The 13,729-nt window shown below is 44.5% G+C and overlaps 1 protein-coding gene across 1 annotated transcript in view; it reads left to right on the forward strand.

Moving 5' to 3' along the window:
- LOC121906032 (myosin-10-like) overlaps positions 1–13,310 on the forward strand; it is a 55,752-nt gene extending 42,442 nt beyond the window's left edge. Inside the window, 21 exon segments of the mRNA XM_042424688.1 lie at positions 304–441; positions 579–702; positions 1,156–1,327; positions 3,544–3,756; positions 3,858–4,002; positions 4,173–4,379; positions 4,571–4,675; positions 4,887–5,039; positions 6,032–6,280; positions 6,371–6,583; positions 6,788–7,000; positions 7,124–7,285; positions 7,555–7,683; positions 7,835–7,923; positions 8,192–8,315; positions 8,460–8,549; positions 8,745–8,863; positions 9,111–9,219; positions 9,360–9,434; positions 9,436–9,532; positions 10,452–13,310. Coding sequence (XP_042280622.1) covers positions 304–441; positions 579–702; positions 1,156–1,327; positions 3,544–3,756; positions 3,858–4,002; positions 4,173–4,379; positions 4,571–4,675; positions 4,887–5,039; positions 6,032–6,280; positions 6,371–6,583; positions 6,788–7,000; positions 7,124–7,285; positions 7,555–7,683; positions 7,835–7,923; positions 8,192–8,315; positions 8,460–8,549; positions 8,745–8,863; positions 9,111–9,219; positions 9,360–9,434; positions 9,436–9,532; positions 10,452–10,753 — 3,228 coding nt within the window. The 3' untranslated portion in view covers positions 10,754–13,310.
- The last annotated feature ends 419 nt before the right edge of the window (positions 13,311–13,729 follow it).

The following is a 13,729-nucleotide window of genomic DNA, read 5'->3' on the forward strand; positions in this document are numbered from 1 at the left end:
CTTCATTATATCTCATATACAGTGTCTCCTGGTGACACCCAGCACATATTATTTAAGTTGATTTGATTTTGGTTTGGAAATACAATCATCATGTGAAAAGTTGCCCTTGAAGAAATGGGCGGGGCCAGAAAAAGGTGATGTCACAGACTTCCAATCAGGATTTACATTTGAATCATAAGCTGATGACATTTGATGGATTGTTTTGTTTTGAATTTTTGAATGTGAGACTTATTACCTTAACATGTTTTTTTTTAAAAACATTAATTGAGTTTATTTGTGGTTTGTGTGTTTTACTTTCCAAAGGACCTGGAGGAGCAACTTGACGAAGAGGAAGCTGCAAGACAGAAGCTGCAGCTTGATAAAGTGACAGCTGAGGCCAAGATCAAGAAGTTAGAGGAAGACATCGTGTTGCTGGAGGATCAAAACTCAAAGTTCCTCAAGGTGAGCAGAGTTACTTACAGCTTTAATACATGGTTATTTGTTTTGCACAGCAGCAGTTGCTTTGTCGCTAGTTAATTAGTTCTCAGGTGTGTCTGAAAGGCTCCGACATGAACGACACTTTGATTTTTACCTAACAGGAGAAGAAGCTGCTGGAGGACAGGATCAGCGAGGCGACCTCCCAGCTGACTGAGGAGGAGGAGAAAGCAAAGAACCTCGGCAAGGTCAAGAACAAGCAGGAGATGATGATGGTCGATCTGGAAGGTGAGAGACTCCCAGCAGGCTCCTGTCACTGGTTCCACTCTGTGTCAGTTAAAAGTTTAGATGCTGTGCTTTAAAATACTTGAGTTAATCTCAGGAGGTAAGTAGGAAAAGTCAGACACGGAACATGAAGTGTCTCAGGTTACTGAAGGGTCACACAAGGCGACAAACAAACATCTAATTGCTAACAGCCCGACACAACTAACGGTGATCAGATTAGCCGCTTTGCAGCTCATTAACTCATTGTAGAGCTGTAAAAAGTAAATTTACACAGTAAAAGCTCATAAAGTCTCATACTGGATGTCCTATATCTGACCTTTGTGTTGGTCTACTCTAACGAAAAACCTTCATCCTTCTTCTTCTTGAGAAATCGGTTAATTTAATGTTTGAGAGGGATTTAGGGATTTTTCCTTTATGAACCTTGTTTATGACACATGTGGTTTTGTCTCCCTGAAGAGCGTCTGAAGAAGGAGGAGAAGACGCGCCAAGAGCTGGAGAAGGCCAAACGCAAACTGGATGCCGAGACGACGGACCTGCAGGACCAGATCGCCGAGCTTCAGGCGCAGATAGAGGAGCTGAAGATCCAACTGGCCAAGAAGGAGGAGGAGCTGCAGGCTGCTCTGGCCAGGTCAGCAGTCATAAAACACGCAAAAGCACACAAGACAGCCTCAGATACCTTCTGCAAAAGATGACACGCTGAAAGTGAAACCCACATAAAAGCATATTAGCAGTTGCACTCTGAAGTCTGTAAATGAGCAAACCAGTGAGCGTGGATTCTTACTGGGCTGTAGGGATCAATGTGGTACTTTACTGTGACTGAATGTGCCCTACACGTCCACATGTCAACTTAATGCAACAACAAAATGTGTAAAGTCTTTGAGACAATGAAACAACAGCTCAGCCTAAACAGACAAACACAGAAGATGTTTTCTCAGCTCAACAGATTATGAAGAAAACATGTGAATTCTTTGTTCCACATGTTTTAAATCAAAAACCTTTCACAGCCACTTCCAAGCAGATAAAACTACTCGACACAATATCACTGTTGGCTGTGTTGCTCATCTCAGTATGTAATGTACACACGCACACACACACACACACATACACCTTCTCACCAGTGCATTTTATCCCATTTCCATGACAACTGCACTCAACTGAGGTACAACAGGAAGAGCAAAAATAGACGTCGCAACAAAGACAACAGATGAACCACGAGGGCGTCGACTCTGGACACGTTTTCTTTACCTCTAACTCCCTCCATCCCTTTTTTACTCTCCTCCGCTCTCGGCTCACAGCTGCAGCGTTCGCCTCCGACGACACACCGGCCGAGACCTTTTGATCTCGTACGCAGCCGTGTCTGATTACAGGAAAATTGACGGTGATTGAAGCTCTCGGTCGTAGTCTTTGCGATAGTTTTTTCCACATGAAGGAATAAAGAGTTGGGCTAAAAATGAAAGTCATTTCACAGCAAGCAGGGTTTTTTTTTTTATCATTAGAAGATTTTAGTCTTTATATCCTCGTTGAGAAAAACGTTGCCAGTTACGACTGGAAAATACCTGCTGCGTCTTCCCGCCGTGAACTCAGCATCCAAATATTTCTCTTAATTTAGTTCCTCTCCTCCTTTTTATCCTGATTTTTTTTCCACTCTGCAGAATAAGTATCCCGAGCAGCAACAGGTTTTGGTTCAGCATTCATAACTCTGCATACAGATGAGGTAAACAGCTGTGCGGGTCATTGATCTGAAGGTCAGCTCAGATCATTTTAACGTGGCTCCTCAGTAGTTTCCTCTTTAGCAGGCCAGCCGCTCAGACCGCAGGGTTTGATGGTTAAACGTCTGGCTAATTTCACACATAGAAATCATCAGTTTAGTCACAGCTCGAGATAATTAAGCTTTCATTACACTCGACGTGCCCCATTTTCAATTCAACGGCTGTTCTGAGAACGACTGTATTATCTTTGTTTGGACAGCGGGGAATTACTTTTATATGGAAGTCATTAGTGCCTTTAATCAAAGCGGTGGCATTTTGTTAATTATATAACTGAATCATCGTGACATTGGGGGTGTTTTCAATCAGGGAGGTTTCTACATAAACGAGGGACGTTACAGGAATGTTGCAGCCAGTTTCATTCGGTTTCACTTCCAGCAGCAAACAAATCAACTGTCTCGTTACTGACAGACAGAAGGTTCAGCTCGTCTCACTCGAGCTGTGAACGGTTTACCACACTGCCACCCTGTGTGCACTGGTGAACTCATTTCACTAAAAAAAAAAAAAAAAAAAAAAAAAAAAAATGACATCACCGACTTGCTTTTCATTGAATGTAGTAATCGTGACCTTAGACGGATCATAAAAGTTTGAATAATTGCATGCAATAAATAAAAAAATACTCTGTTCTTGCACTTGTGGCGTCATTGTGAGGGCTAAAATATTCTCAGAGATTTTTGTGGTAAAACTGAAATATTACAAGTAAAAAAGTGCTGAAAGTTTGGAATGACATATGGAATGAATTTAAATGAACACGATGTGTATCAGTTGAAGTGAATGAAGTGTCAGTCAGTGATGAATTGAGCTATTTGGAAAAAAAATGTTAAAATGTTTTTTTTAATGGTTGTTTTAAAGGTGAAGATCTGAGTGTCACAGTGTAAGAATTGTGTAAGAGTTGAAGAACATAAATATAACAAACATATTGAGTTTTAAGATATTAATGTGATCTTTAGAAGTTCAGATCCACATTGTTTTAATTGAAAACGCTGCAAAGCTCTTGAACAGTTGAACAGAGTCGAGTGATTTTAAGGTTTACAGACATAAAAACTGACTTCAAGTGTTCTCGTGTGTCTCCGACCAGGAGCGATGAGGAGGCGGTCCAGAAGAACAACGCCCTGAAGCAGGTTCGGGAGCTGCAGGCCCAACTCGCGGAGCTCCAGGAGGATCTGGAGTCGGAGAGGATGTGTCGGAGCAAAGCCGAAAAACTCAAGAGGGACCTGAGCGAAGAGCTGGAGGCTCTGAAGACGGAGCTGGAGGACACGCTGGACACCACCGCCGCCCAGCAGGAACTCAGGTGTTTAAAGATGGTTTATAAATGATCTGGAGTCGTGTTTTCAGATCATCTTAGAAGGTGACTTCCCCTCCTAACGTACTTACCGTGTGCCCAAAACCCAGGACCAAGCGAGAGCAAGAGGTGGCAGAGCTGAAGAAGGCCATAGACGAGGAGACCAAAAACCACGAGGCCCAGATCCAGGACATGAGACAGCGGCACGGCACCGCGCTGGAAGAACTGTCCGAGCAGCTGGATCAGGCCAAGAGAGTGAGCGGCTACATACGTCTTCTTCATCAGTCATATAATACGTAGACACAAACCTTTAACAGACATGATCCCAGCAGTGTATTTATCTCATCTAAATCAGAACATCACTCAGACTTACCTTACAAATAGAAAACCATAAAAACTGATTTTTTTGCTTTTGTTCTGTGCAGTTCAAGGCCAACCTGGAGAAGAACAAGCAGACCCTGGAGAACGACAACAAAGAGTTGGGCAGCGAGGTGAAGAGTCTGCAGCAGGCGAAGACGGAGTCAGAACACAAGAGGAAGAAACTGGAGGCCCAGCTGCAGGAGTTTATGGCCAGGACCACCGAGGTGGAGAGAGCCAAAGGAGAGCTGGCCGAACGCTCGCACAAACTGCAGGTAAACGTCTCCGCGGACGGCTGCAGACATCAGACCAGCCCAGAATGTTTGACTGGTTTTGCTATAAAGTGAAAGGATATAAGCCAGAGGTTGTGTCGTGTGTTCATGTTCTCCCAGTTTCATGTTAATTGTATTTTCAGCGCTCAGCTTCGGTTTCATTCATAATTCCTTTCGTCTCGCTCTTCCGTTAGACGGAGCTGGACAATGTGTCCACCTTGCTGGAGGAGGCGGAGAAGAAGGGCATCAAACTGGCCAAGGACGCCGACAGCCTGGGAAGCCAACTGCAAGACACACAGGTATGAAAGACGACGTCAACGTCACCCTTTCTGTCAGAACAAAACTACAGGAAACTTGATCTAGAATCCCCCGACAGGGATGAAAAACCTGCATGGGCTTGTGAAGGTATCACTCCTCACCTATTAGCACATACAAAACATAACGGACACCTCTTACGCTACTTTTCTTGTGTCTGATCACGTCTCTGTGTGTGTTTTTTTTCGTGCGTAGGAGTTGCTGCAAGAGGAGACCCGTCAGAAGCTGAACCTGGGCAGCCGAGTCCGCCAGCTGGAGGAGGAAAAGAACACCTTGCTGGAGCAGCAGGAGGAGGATGAGGAGGCGCGACGCAACCTGGAGAAACAGCTGCAGACGGTGCAGGCTCAGGTACGAGGCGGAGCGACGCAGTCATTCATATTCACAAACGTTAATTAGTCTCATAAACATATAAACACACATCTGCGGGTCTGACACACACACGAACGTTACGAGGCCGGCGCACTTCTCAGGTGCCGCCGACACACGACTGTGTGCGAAGAGAAGGGTCGGGCAAAAGTTTTCCAGCTGCGCGCCAGCTGTGAACACCTGTCGTTGATGTGCAAAGCAGCGTGCGGAAAGCTGTAAAGCTGTGAGGCCTCGCAGCAAATTACCCCATGAACCCATGAAGTCAAAATCTGAGACGTGTGGTTCAGATTAACGACGATATGTAGACAGGAAGTTGAATGGAGGGAGCGCTCGTTGCTGGCCGTTTGCCAAACGGCAGTGAGGATTTAGAGTAATAAAGGAAAAGACAGTAAAATGTAAAACGCAGGAGATGAAGCAGAGTGTGTCACCATATGTCCTGTATATGCTCCAAAACAAAGGGCTCATTGTGCTGCTTTATTGATCCCTGTCATGTTAATCTGAGATTTAAACTGCTTGAAAGATTGTAGAGAGTCTGAATTAACAGCCTTTTACAGACAGATGTCACAAATAAACTTTCTGGAGAAACTGTTGCATCAGAAGTTTTTACATTGATTGCAACATTTTTTATGGACTTCATCAAAGAGTGCTAGCTGCTGCGAGAAGGTGATTCGCCGTGTTATCGTGTTGCCGTGGAGCTGTTTCCATATGTGACATCACTTGCTGCAAAAAACTGGAGAAAACAGATGTTGGAGCAAATAAACTACATGAATGCAAAATGCATCAAAATGTAGCTTTTTATGTGTAAAGTTACCTTGAGCGAGATGTTTTTGAAATTAAATGCAAATCAGTTGCCCTAAAAATGTCACTTTGATATTTTCATTCTGTTCCGACAACAAAAGCAAGGTGATGACCTCAAAATGTTTTAAACTGTTTAGTCTTGAAGAATTTCTTGAGGAAAAATGTCCTTCCCGTAGCTGTTTGAGACGAAGAAGAAGCTGGAGGAGGACGTGGGAGCGATGGAGGGCCTGGAGGAGGTGAAGAGAAAACTCCAGAAGGACGTGGAGCTGACGAGCCAGCGTCTGGAGGAGAAGGCCATGGCCATGGATAAGATGGAGAAGACCAAGAACCGACTGCAGCAGGAGCTGGACGACCTGTCGGTGGACCTGGACCACCAGAGACAGATTGTCTCCAACCTGGAGAAGAAGCAGAAGAAGTTCGACCAGGTACGGTGGATTTGCCCAAAATGCTTCACGAATGATAGATTGAGGTCATGTGTTCTGTATTAAAGGTCGTCCTGACTGTGTCTGCGATAGATGCTGGCCGAGGAGAAGACCATCTCAGCTCGGTACGCTGAGGAGCGAGACCGTGCGGAGGCCGAGGCCAGAGAGAAGGAGACCAAGGCTCTGTCTATGGCCAGAGCTCTGGAGGAGGCCTTGGAGGCCAAAGAGGAGCTGGAAAGGTTTAACAAGCAGCTGCGCGCTGAAATGGAAGACCTGATGAGCTCCAAGGATGACGTGGGGAAGAATGTGAGTAACCTCTTATATGACACTGCTGATACATGAAGATGAGTTATGAGTTTGCTGTACTGATAATACTTAGTACTTCTTTTTTTGCCAGAATAACTTGTAGATATACAACACATTTCAAAAATGATTCTTCTTTCTGGAAATCCACAGCTGTTGTGTGAGACCTCAGATGTTTGTTGACATGTTTCGGCCTCTTGCGTGCAGGTCCATGAACTGGAGAAGTCCAAGCGTACGCTGGAGCAGCAGGTGGAGGAGATGAGAACTCAGCTGGAGGAGCTGGAGGACGAGCTGCAGGCCACCGAGGACGCCAAACTGCGTCTGGAGGTCAACATGCAGGCCATGAAGGCCCAGTTTGACCGAGACCTGCAGGCCAGAGATGAGCAGGGAGACGAGAAGAAGAGGGCGCTGGTCAAACAGGTACGCAGGGCACACGGATGATGACGAGAATGAAAGTCTCGTGTTTGTCTTGAAGTAAGTTTTTTTTTCAGTTTAGAAGCTTTGGGTTCAACCTGACGTGCAGTTGTTTGTTTGCACCAACAGGTGCGTGAAATGGAGGCAGAGCTGGAGGACGAGAGGAAGCAGAGAACTCTGGCTGTAGCCGCCAAGAAGAAGCTGGAGATGGACCTGAGTGAGCTGGAGGGACAGATCGAAGCTGCCAACAAAGGCAGAGACGAGGCCATCAAACAGCTCCGAAAACTACAGGTACAAACACACACACACACACACACACACACACAAACACAAACACAAACAAACACACACACACACACACACACACACACATAACTTATATCATCCATATTTTGATGGAGAAAAGTGACTTAAACATGTTATTGCTCTCAGAGCTGACGATTCACTAGTTTGACCAGTTTTATTTGGCTCGTGTCCTTCTCGACACCACAGTACAGCCCATGTTTTCTGCTGAGTCAGCTTTCAACTCGGTCCACCGTACTATTTCTGTGCTCCTGCAGGCTCAGATGAAAGACTATCAGAGGGAGCTGGAGGAGGCCAGAGCCTCCAGGGACGAGATCTTCACGCAATCCAAGGAAAACGAGAAGAAACTCAAGAGCCTTGAAGCTGAAATCTTACAGCTACAGGAGGTAGACTCACTGATTTATATTATTTGATTTTTTAAACAGTACTTTTTACCTATAAATCAGCTAATTGTCTGTGATTCTATATATATATATGCTGTCTTTAGCCTTGACAAGCAAAGTGACCCTGATGAGCCTGTGTCTATTGTTTGTGCAGGACCACGCAGCGTCAGAGAGAGCGCGTCGACATGCTGAACAGGAGAGGGACGAGCTGGCTGATGAGATCTCCAACAGCGCCTCTGGAAAGTCAGTGTCACCTTGTAGTTCCTACTGATTTTCAGAGTGTTTGTTCAGAGTAACAGCCGACCAAGAGGTGGTCTCTTCCATCATTTTGTGGAGGACAAAAGTCGAAAAAAGCGAAAACGAAATACATTTCCTCGTGAACAGGAGTTTGTTTGTAAGGGCTTGTAGATTAAATTAGAAATTGAGCAACCAGAATAAAAGTGTAGATTTGAGTCAGGATGAGAGATTTAATAGAAATGTGTGTGTGTGTGTGTGTGTGTGTGTGTGTCAGGTCGTCGCTGCTGGAGGAGAAGAGGAGGCTGGAGGCTCGTATCGCCCAGCTGGAGGAGGAGCTGGAGGAGGAGCAGGGCAACATGGAGCTGCTCAACGACCGCTTCAGAAAGACCTCCATGCAGGTAGACTGACCAGTAATAATGATGTCAGAATAACTGTTATAAACTTTATTTCATGTTAGAATCAGAACAAACATCCTCATAAGCATTGACAAGTTTTCTCTTTAAATGTGTTTGGATTCTCAAATCATTTCTCGTCACTCTCAGGTCGACAACCTGAACACTGAGCTGGCTGGAGAACGCAGCGCAGCACAGAAGAGTGAGAACGCTCGGCAGCAGATGGAACGGCAGAACAAGGTGCTGTATAGTTATATATTATAGTTCAATTTGGACTACTAGCTTAGCCATTTTCCTCTGCCTCATATCTTTATGCTAACTGCTGCTGTAACTACTTGTTGGTGACCAGCATCAACCGATACAGGCGTTACATTTAACAGACATTTTGCCATATTTGATGCACATGATCCTAAAAGTTGCACATTATAAACGCAGGAGTTGAAAGCCAAGCTAGCAGAGCTGGAAGGAGCCGTCAAGTCGAAGTTTAAGGCCGCCATCGCCGCCCAGGAGGCCAAGATCCTGCAGCTGGAGGAGCAGCTGGAACAAGAAGCCAAGTAAGTGTCAAAGCTTACCTGCTTTCACAAAGCAGCATCTGGTTTTCTTCAGTCTGAGTAAATATTCTGGCACAAGTGAGGAAAAAATATTGTAGAGATCTGCTGTCCAGGGAGCGGGATACATGTCATTCATTTTAAATATAAATAAAGTGTTCTGACATCAATTTTAAGACATTTACATTATTACATAAAGTTTGACAAAACAAAAACATCAAATAGAGCTCTTGTCTTGTGTTTAACTCTTCAGGGAGAGAGCAGCAGCCAATAAAATCGTCCGTCGCACAGAGAAGAAGCTGAAGGAGGTGATGATGCAGGTGGAGGATGAGCGTCGCCATGCCGACCAGTACAAGGAGCAGGTGAGGAGACTCGTACCTTTTTTTTTTATTGACACATGACGAGCAAAGTCACGTGTCAATAACCACTCTCAGTCCGGCCAACCGTCCACGTCCTCTCACCGTCTCCGTCTGTCTCCCCCGTGTGCTCGTCCTCCCGTCAGATGGAGAAAGCCAACTCTCGTATGAAGCAGCTGAAGCGTCAGCTGGAGGAGGCGGAGGAGGAGGCCACCAGGGCCAACGCTTCCCGCAGGAAGCTGCAGAGGGAGCTGGACGACGCCACCGAGGCCAGCGAGGGCCTCACCCGGGAGGTCAACTCCCTCAAAAACCGGCTCAGGTACGAGGAGGACAGCTGTGTGTCAGAGACGCCCCCTGACGTCCCGTGTGCTTCCACGGAAAATATTAAAGTAACACCAAAAAATAAACATTATACGTTATGATACAATGGTGAGAATATGGTGTTATTAAAAAAGTGATGCCACAACCATCTCAGTAATGTGTTTTTATAGATATAGATCTATAATACAACTCTTATTGACACGTTCTTCTAATTCAGAAACGTAAGTATTGATATTTCTGTCTTTGGCTCGTGTGTTTCACCTTCACCTCTGACTTGTGTTCTCTGGTTAAAGGAACAGTTTGGCATTTTAGTAAATATGCATATTCTCTTTCTTGCCAAGAGTTAGATGGAAAGATCAATACCACTCATGTCTGTGCACTAAATATGGATTAGCTTAGCTTAGCATAAAGACTGTAAGCAGCGGGGAACAGCTAGCTCTGGCTACTAAGCAGCACCTCTGAAGTTCATTAATTGGATCTTGTTGGTTTAATCCGTATTTAAACAAATATATAGAGCTGCACAATATGTCGAGCTGCAGATTTAATGGTAAGTAATGTGATGAGCAGCCAGGTGCAGTGACTTCCTCAAGTCACCGTGAGGTCGTCAGGCGACCAGCGGAGACCCAGGAAGTCACAGTACCTGGTCGCCAAGAAATAGTTGCAGCATGTAGTGAGCTTCAGAGATGCTGGTAGGCAGATTTTTTGCCTTTGGATGGAGCTGGAGAGCTGCTAATGGTCGTTATGCTAAGCTAAGCTAATCACTTCCTTGCTCTAGCGCCGTATTTTCCATGCAGACACGAGAGCGGTGATCTTTTTTATCTAAGATAACAATCACAATAATAATAAGCATATTTACCAAAGTGTGGAACTGTTACTGTGTTACTGTGTTTGAAGTTGTTTTGTTTGTTTCTGAGCAGGCGTGGTGGTCCCGTCAGCAGCTTCTCCTCTAGCCGTTCCGGCCGCCGCAACCTCAATCTGGACGGCGCCTCCGTCGACATGTCGGACGACGACGCCGACAGCCGCGCCAGCGACTTCAACGAGACTCAAACCTCCAACGTGGAGTAAACACAACGACCCTCTCGTTCCTCGCTTTTACCTCCTCGTCACTCCACCCCACCTCCCCTTCACCTCATCCATCTGTGACCCAGTCGTCCCCCCCACCTCCCCCCTCCAAAGATCCTCTGCGTCAGCACGGTCTTTATTCATCTCAAACCACTGACTCGGACAGAAGACCGGAGCGATGAGCTGTCTTGGGTTAAAGCAGCACGTCTCTGCCCCTTTTTTTTTTTGTATCAGTTAACACTGCAGGGAAAATCCACCGCCCTCCCCCTGAAGTAAAGCCTCCTGTCCTGGAGAGTCACAGGGGCAAAAGGACAAATCTGCCTTATCTGTTCCCCTCTGGCAAGCTGCTACTCCTGACTCGTATCATCTCAGTGTCATAACATAACGCTCCCCCTCCTCCCCCCCCCCCACCTCCCATCAGGCGTGAAGTTCTCTGCTCAGCTTATTGAGAAAGTTACTGTAGGTACAAAGTGCTTTTTATCCATATGAAACTCTGCGTGTGTGTGTGTGTGTGTGTGTGTGACGTACACATCATACACGTGAACACACTCCATACTGGAAATGCAGGACTACAAGGTAATGTCTTTCCACTCCGGTGTTGTTGTTAAGTGTTCTGCTCACACGTCGTGTAAAAGCCATCTCACTCCCTCCTCACAAGTGTTCAAACTGGCTGACTGTCCCTTTTCAAAGTGGAAAAAAAAAAACAAAAAACAAAACCAACCCCGAGGTCACTGCGGCCTTCTGACTGCCACGCCGGCTGTTTTTTTTGCATGAGTCTCCCTCTGATGTACAGACTGCTGTTCAGCCTCCACGCTGCAGCGCTGCAGGAACCACGAACATCTCGGGACATGCGGTAGAACAAAACGGACTCTGAATTGAAAGTGTATTACTGTGAAGAAAAAAAAGAAAAAAAAAGGTATTTTATTCTCTGTTGCTTCATCTCAACATTTAGTGAAGGAATGTCTAGCAGGGGTTTTAACCACCGACCTCGTAGCTCAACAGGTCAACACGTTTTCTATTGTTGACCGTTGGGAAACACTATCGGGTTTTTAACGTACGTCGTCCTGTGAAAACGGATCGGCCCGAGCTGCAGGTGACGCAAAGACGCTGGAAAATGCACAGAACTGCAGAGGAGTTTAAAACTGGAAGCCAACAGGAGCAGAAAGCTCTTAACTGGAAGCACTAAAGTGGAGCTCAGTCCACGTTTTCAATGTGACACTAAATGGTTTCAGCTCAGATTAAACGTGTAGAACGATTTTAGAAACGGAGACGGATTGAAAGTCTTCTCACTGCGTTTCAGTGTTGGTGCCTCGTCACACTTTGCCCCCCCCCCCTCGTGTATCACAACTATATTTGAGTCACATAGTTAAATAACTACCAGGCGATCTTTGAGAACTCGAAACGCTGCTCTGAAGATATTTCCAGACTCCTCAAAGTGTCAGAAATCAACATGTTTATCGATTTTAAAAAGTGTAGTTTTTAGTTTCTCGTCCAGTCAGGAGCTACTTTTAACCTGAGGATGTTTTGTGAATATGGCCCCATCAGTGCTGAAGCTGTTCTGGAGCTTTTGATCACATCACACTGTCTTCATCAGCAGATGGAGCGTCCCCAGTTATCGTTGGATTGTAGATGTTCAAATGTCAAGAACTTTTTTTTTTTTAAGGCAGACGAGAAGTCCTTTAAATGTTTTTATTGTTCAACAGATTGAATATTTTTTATCAAGACGGTTTGAAAAGTTTTTGAAAAGACAAATATCTTCAGAACAGCAGTAAGTGGTTTCTGGGTTTTTTCAAAGATCGGCAGGTGACTCGTGTGTGACGTTAATACATGATAACGATGAACAAGCTCCGGTTTGTTCCAATGATTTTATGACCCGATGCAGCACTTGGTATTGATAAGTGACAGGTTGTCTGAAAAGTTGTTTTCTGTCGTTGCTCTGCTGCCACCTCAACAGTTTTAACCACTACAGAGTGAAAACTACATGCCAGGGTTCATCATATCCATCCATCAACTCTACTTTGATTTTTTTTTTTTTTTTTTTGGTGTTTCCTTTTCTTCTGGATATGCAGATTAGGATGGTTGTCAACTGCCCTTCTCCTCAAACGTTAACACTTAACAGTATGTTTCTTTAAAAGTGCCTTAGACACTAAATAAGAACATAAGCGGGCAAAGATTTCATTACAGATGTGAAGAAAAACAAAACAAAACCCTAATGAGATGAAACCGGTACATCAAGAAGATATTCAACACTTAATCTTTGTTTCTCTGTCTTTTGTATTTTCGCTGTGCTTCATATCATATCCGATGTGTACCTCTATCGTTCATAATAACCTCCTAGCTAGAGTGTCTGGGTCAGAATCAATATTCCAGTATTATGTTTAACTACATGAGAAGAGCCCTCAGCAGCCACATTTCCCCCAAAATGATTTTTGTACAAAGATTTTTCTGAGTACTGAAGTTATTTTGGGAGATGAGCTGCTCAGGATTTCATTTGGTTGGAAGCTTTAACATCCACAAGCAGATAACTCGTTTTTCTTTTATTATTATTATTATTATTATTATTATTATTATTCTCCAGCTGGCTGTTGACAACCAGGCATTCAACTGCAGATACTCCCATCATATTATTTCTTGTATACCTGTATTTCTAGACGGTAATTTTTCTTTTTGTTTTGTTTGTTTTTGTAAAAGGAAAATAAAGCATATTCATTGTAGCTGTGACGCTGTTGTGGTTTGTTTTGAGGGGGGGCTGGGGGCTGGACCAGAGTGGTGCTACTGGAGTCTGTGAATATTTACATTCATATGAAACATTCAGGCTGATTTTTTTAATTCAAAGCACTGAGTGAATGAAGTTACTTCCGTCTTGACTCAATCTAAAAAACTGCTCAGACTTGTTTTAACAGGATAACTGGTGATATTTTTATACTTTTCTTACTCAACGATTCCCATGAAAAGACCAAAAACAATGAAATGATCTCATTATCAGGTATGATATATGTAGCCTGAGATCTTATTCATAGACCTCCAACGTTCAAAAACTCAAAAATCAAAGCAGCACACTGTTGCTGATGCGCCTTCAGTATGATGCTGCTGTAAATGTGTATTCATCCTCTACTGAAAATAGTCCCCAACA

Source organism: Thunnus maccoyii, chromosome 2 (assembly GCF_910596095.1).
Source record: "Thunnus maccoyii chromosome 2, fThuMac1.1, whole genome shotgun sequence".
NCBI classification, from domain to species: Eukaryota; Metazoa; Chordata; class Actinopteri; order Scombriformes; family Scombridae; genus Thunnus; species Thunnus maccoyii.